General features: G+C 60.8%; 1 protein-coding gene across 1 annotated transcript; it reads left to right on the top strand.

Annotated features, from left to right (window-relative positions):
* Nucleotides 1-2,193: 2,193 nt before the first annotated feature.
* Nucleotides 2,194-5,485, top strand: LOC114213177 (group IIE secretory phospholipase A2). The gene is made up of 4 exons (XM_028108220.1): nucleotides 2,194-2,233; nucleotides 3,017-3,155; nucleotides 3,337-3,443; nucleotides 5,343-5,485. The coding sequence occupies exons 1-4, from the start codon at nucleotides 2,194-2,196 to the stop codon at nucleotides 5,483-5,485; spliced, it is 429 nt and encodes a 142-aa protein (XP_027964021.1).
* The last annotated feature ends 272 nt before the right edge of the window (nucleotides 5,486-5,757 follow it).

Raw genomic sequence — 5,757 nt, forward strand, 5'->3', positions numbered from 1 at the left:
GGAGGGGCCCTCGTTAAAATCAAAAGGCAGTGGTGAGCAAAGGGGAGCCCCCTCTCTGGAGACCGTGACTCACGGCCGCTGGGTGATCCTGGCCAGGTGCACTCACCTCCCTGGCCTGCCCGCCCCCCCAAGTCTCGTCTTGGGGGGTGAGTTCCAGGAGGAGTCAGGAGCAGGAAATGGGAGGGGCGCGAGCTAGGTCAGTGTTCACCCGGCTTTACCTTGCATTAAAAACTTTTAATCCCAAATCACTGGCAGAGATCCCGCCACCCAACCGTTTCTTCCCCTCCTCGGGTGGCACCTGCCCAGCGCCTGTACCCTTGACCACGGTGTCACAGCTCTTGTGTGGGGGAGTCCTTCCCGCCTGCAGTGTGAGACCCAGCCTCCACGCCGACCAGCTCCTGAGCGGCAGGCCTTCTGCCTGGTGTCAGTGTCTGGTGGCAACATGACTTTTGCTTTCACGGTCACTTTCCTCCATTAAAATAGAAAAAAAAAAGTGAAAAGCAAATGTTATGACCGCATTGGTAAGAAGACCTATATAATCCAGGCTGGATTATAGTCATTCTGATTTTAAAGAAACTAAAACATTTTGGGAGCCCCTAAAAATATCACGCATGCTAGGCACCAGCCCTCCTGGAAGCACGAGGTAAGCCCTTTGAACTGCCTGGGCCCAAATTCTGGCTCACTGTGGACTTAGGCGTGTGCCTCAGTTTGCCGCTCGGTAAAGTGGGGATGATCAGAGCGGTGGCGTCATGGGGCTGTTGGAAGGCTCCTTGAGATCTTGCCTGAAAAGGGCTTTTGGCACCATCCTGGTGCATAGTAAATACTCAGAGGGGGCCAACCACCTGGCTGCTTTTGAGCTCCTCATCCTCCCGGGAAGGAGGCAAGGAGGGCATGCCTTCCATCCCCATAATACAGACAGGAAAACTAAGGAGACGAGAGAGGCAAAGGACCTGCCTAAGCAGTGGAAGCAGGACCACGAGGCTGCAGATCAGGCAGCTCGCAGGTCCTGTGCTGATGGAAGTGGCTGGTCAAGTGGGCCCCGCTCCAGACCAGGAACAGGGGGTGCAGGGCAGGTGGAAGCAGCACGCCAGGACAGGGGGGCATCTTGCTTCTGCCTCTGCCGGCGTGGACTCAGGGGCGTGGACAGCAGCCAGCCCCCAAGGCCACTGTGAGCCCATGACCGGTGGGCCTTTGCAATGTCCTGCCCCAGCAGAGCTGGGCCCTCCCTTCTATCCCCCTGGCCTCTAGCCAAGCTCTGAAGCCTGGCCTCTGTGTTCTGACCTTACCATGGGGACAGCAGCTCATGCTGGGAGACAAGCTGGGCCAGGGGTTACCGTCTTCCCAACCCGCCCCCTAAGATAACATCAAAAGGGTGGAAGTTTCCAGCCCATGCCAGAATGTGGGTTTTCCAGCTGACCCAGACAGAGCCTATTTCTACGGCTGCACACTGCACCACTGTCTGGGGATCTAGGGAGACAGAAGTCACATCTGGGAGCGTTTTCACTGCTTGTCAAACAAGTAGGAGCCTGCCCAGGAAAGAACAATGAAGAAAAATCCCTAAGCTCAGCTGGCTGAGCTCCCAGCCTCTGGCCTATTCGATCTTGGACAAATGGCCCCCTGGGTCCCCAGGGTCCTGCCTCGTGGCCAGGCTGCTCTCAGTGCTCTCCCTCCAGGTGACATGGAGGCTGGGGTGGGGGACAGGGAGCAGAGAGCATGCTGCAGTAGCTAGTGCCATGGAAACAGGACAGACTTGGCCACGTGGACGGAAGTTTCTCAGCTTCTCTGGGCCTCACTTGCGGCATCAGTAAAACGGGGATGAGGAAAAGATGCCAAGAATGAAAAGCCCTTGGTACAGACCCTGGCTCACAGCCCAGCCAGCGGGAGCGAGCACCATGATTTTTGGGAAAGGGTAGGTGAAGGGAGAAGCAGGGAAAAGAGAGAGCCACAGATTGCTCCCTGAAAACTGCCTGGAAACCAAGTCCATGGGCCCCAGGCTGGCCCCTCCCCTGGGAACTTGACCAAAGACCTGGAAGTATAGTTGCATCACTGGGCATTTGGTGGTTAACGATGGGGAGTGGACAAGGACCCAGTATTTAACTAATTGGGGAGGTGCCCTGAGATCAGAGGCACCCCGCTCACTTCCTTCTGCAGCTCAGCTCCTCTGTCCCCGGCTCACCTCCCCCTCCCCTCAGGATGAAGTCTCCCCCTCTTCTGACCTTCCTTTGCCTCCTGGGTAAGTGATCTGTGTGACCTTTCCTCTTCCTCCTCCCGGGCTGGGAACCGAGAGCTCCCCGGAGGTCCTGGAACCAGGCTCTAGGGAAGGTGTGGGGGTCATCTCAAGGCCAGTTGTGCCCGAGGTAGCACTGGCCAGGGACGAAGGGAGGGGTAGGCAGCACCTAGAAGGGTGTCCCTGTGGGGGACGGCAGCCCGGGTGGCCTGGGAGGGCACAGGAAAGGGGCTGGCGGGGACCCAAGCTAGCACACACGAGGCTCCTGCCACCCGCACTCCACCCCCTCCCCATTACCTTCCATTTTTGGCTCCAACCCGCCCCCCGTTGCTGTATCGGCAGGATCTGCAGGCATTCGGGGAAGCCCTGGTGGTCATGAAGCCAATCCAGTGGCATCTGATGGGACGTGGTGGGCACAGAGTGCTCTGGGGGCATGGAGCTGACGCCTGGGGAAATGATCAGGACCCCCTGGGAGACATTTGGGGCACAGTGGGGGGCAAGCAGGAGGGTGAGTGGCTGGTATTCTGGAGAGGAGGGAGGCGGTGGGAGGGGCCAGTGGGTGCGGTGTCACGACCGGGGTGAGCGCTAGGGACCAAGGTGGGATGGACAGCGTGGGGATATTATTACTGATTACATCGCTGTTATTGGGAGCAGGGTGCTCGGTGAGCGGGCTGGACGGTCGGGCAGGTGTCTGGACTCAAGACTGGAGGGGACACGAGGGAAGCCGGCCGCAGAGGGCAGGGCCCTGACCGGTCTGCCGGCCTCTGCCCCGCCGCGCCCCGCCCGCAGTGGCCCTGGCCGGCGGGAACCTGGTCCAGTTCGGGGTGATGATCGAGAGGGTGACGGGGAAGCCGGCGCTGCAGTACAATGACTACGGCTGCCACTGCGGTATCGGCGGTTCCCACTGGCCGGTGGACCAGACCGACTGGTGAGCGGACGGCCCGCAGCGGGAGCTCCCGGGGGCGGGGAGGAGCCGGGACACCTGCCAGGTGGAGGCTGACCTCTCCTCTGAGCCCCTTTGAGCCCTGCCCCTCCGCCGCCCCCCGGCAGCCCCTGGTCCAGCCCAGCCTGGCTCACAGGCCCCTCCAGGTTGCCCGTGACCCTTCTAGGTGCTGCCATGCCCACGACTGCTGCTATGGGCGCCTGGAGAAGCTGGGCTGTGAACCCAAACTGGAGAGGTATCTCTTCTCTGCCGGCAGGCACAACGTCTTCTGTGGTAAGTGAACAGCTCTGGAGCGCCCCAGATACTGGGACGGGTCCAGGGGGCGGGGGGCAGCTTCAGACAAGACCCCCCCCCTCCTGATGGCAGCCCCTGGTTCCTCATCAGGGCCGGACCCTGGGCTAGAGAGACGGGCGAGGTGGGTCTTCCATCGTCACGGCACTGTAGAGAGGACTGGCCATCCACCCGGATGCTCGCCTGGCACCCAGTCTAAAGATCCCGGGACCTGTGGGCTCCTGCCCTGGCCGCAGGTGCTTCGCCCCACCAGAGGCCCAGCCAGCTCCAGCCTCTGGGAAGGAGGCGCAAAGGGGGCAGAGCTGAGCCAGGCCCAGAGGGGCTGTACCCACATGCCCTCCCCAGGGCCTGGGCAGCAAGGTCCGGAGCAAGGTCCCCAGGACAGAGCCTCGAGGGCACAGTCCCAGACAGAGCTGGAGCTATGATTTGGGACAGCAGACCCCATTGCCAAAGGCTGACTCCCCCCAGGGAGGCTGTCAGGCTGGACCTACTTGCTCAGCTTTCCCAGATCCAATGCCCACTTGGACCAATTAGTTTTCCTCGTCCCCAGCCCCAGGGAAGCGGCCTGGACCAAGTGACAGTGTGGAGGGCTCCATGCAGACGGGCCCCGTGGAGGGGGCCCAGATCAGAGCACCAGGCCTCCCAGCTCCAAAGCCAGGAGCAGCCTGGAGGGAGGGCGGTGCCGAGTGAGGGAATGGCAGAAGAACCCAGGAGGGTCCAAGAAGACAGCTCAGATCACGAAGATCTGTCCTGGGGGAGGGGGCGGAGCCACCAAAGGCAAATTTAGCTCAGTCTCTTGCCCCTGCAGCTATCTATCTACTCCGTAAGGCAGCTTTGACAGGTAGTGAACTCCCCATCTGTGGAGGTTTATGCAAGGGATGGCCCTGAGGGGATGGCACCGAGGGGGATGATTGAGGAGAGGAGTCAGGAGAACGGGGTCAGAGGCTCAGGGCTTCACCTTCTCCTCACTGGGTGAATTTGGGCAAGCGATGTAACCTCTCAAAAGCCTCTGTTTCTTCCTCTATAAAAGGGAGCCAATCACACTCACTCCCCAGCTTAATCCAGCTCCCAGCAAGAACCACCCAAAAGAACAAATGTGGCTGATAAACCCCTGAGTTTTGCTGGAATAGCAGCTGCGGGCAGAACCCACAGTGGGAAGTGGAGGCTGACCTTTGAGGGCAAATGAGGATCCCTGGACATTTCTGTGACATGTGTTCTTGGGGACAGAGAGAAGCCAGGGCCACTGAGGGCAGACAGAAGGGGTGGGGAGAAGGGGAGGCTCGGGGGCCCCAGTGCCTGCAGAGCCAAAGCCAGCTCTGACCCCAGGCCGGGTGTAAGCACACACATAGAGAGGGGCCCCAAGATAAATGCCAGGAAAACGGGCTCTGTCCCCTCGGATGGAGACAGGCCCAGGGCCCGAGCAGGCCCCCAGCCTCCGTCCCAGCGGGCTGCAGTCTGGGCCCAGGCTTCTCCGGGGCCCACAGGCCACCTGGGACTGAGTCGGTGTCATTCTTGCTCCCCTGTCAGCTTGCTGGCCCCACTCCACCACCATCCATGCGTCCCGTGGGGAAGGGGTTGTCTAGAAATCCATCCCAGGGCTGGAGCAGGTGCATTAGAGAAACACGTGGTCTCCGGGCCGGCCAGAGGGCCTGGGGTGGGGTGGGGGGGCGTTGCGTGAGCTTGGGAGAGGAAGGAAGAACAGCTAGAACAGACTTCCCCCAGCTTCCCAGCGTCCTGAGCACCCCCCAGGCCCCCCATCTCTCACCCACACCCGAAACGTCCCCGCAGCTGTGGGCTTCCAGCAGAATGGGACAGAGAACGTGGACCCCAGAGAGCGGGAAGCCCGAGCCACTGGGTCCCTGACTCACCTTGTCCCATCAGCCGGCAGAACCGCCTGCCAGCGTCAGACCTGCGAGTGTGACCGGACAGCCGCCCTCTGCTTCCGCCGCAACTTGGGCACCTACAACCGCAACTTCGTCCGTTACCCCAAGAAGCTGTGCAGTGGCCCCACGCCGCCCTGCTAGGGCCGGACCCCGCCTCCCGCGGCCCCAGGCCTGGGCAGCCCTGACACCAAAGGCCCTCCCCCCCGAAAATTCCTTTCCCGCACACCTATCCCTCCCTGAGAGCTCCCAGACTGTGGCCTGGACCCGTCACTGGTCCCCCTAGGAAGAGCCAAGGGACCCTTTAGCACCCAGAAGATTCTATAACCCAGCCCTGAGATCTCCGTTCCCTCTTCTGAATAAGTGTTGTCCCATAATTCTAATATTTTCTGATCCTCAGATTCTATCATTATAGG

Source organism: Eumetopias jubatus, unplaced genomic scaffold, assembly GCF_037043125.1.
Source record: "Eumetopias jubatus isolate StellerSeaLion01/CBP00866 unplaced genomic scaffold, mEumJub1_p1.0 scaffold_4, whole genome shotgun sequence".
NCBI classification, from domain to species: Eukaryota; Metazoa; Chordata; class Mammalia; order Carnivora; family Otariidae; genus Eumetopias; species Eumetopias jubatus.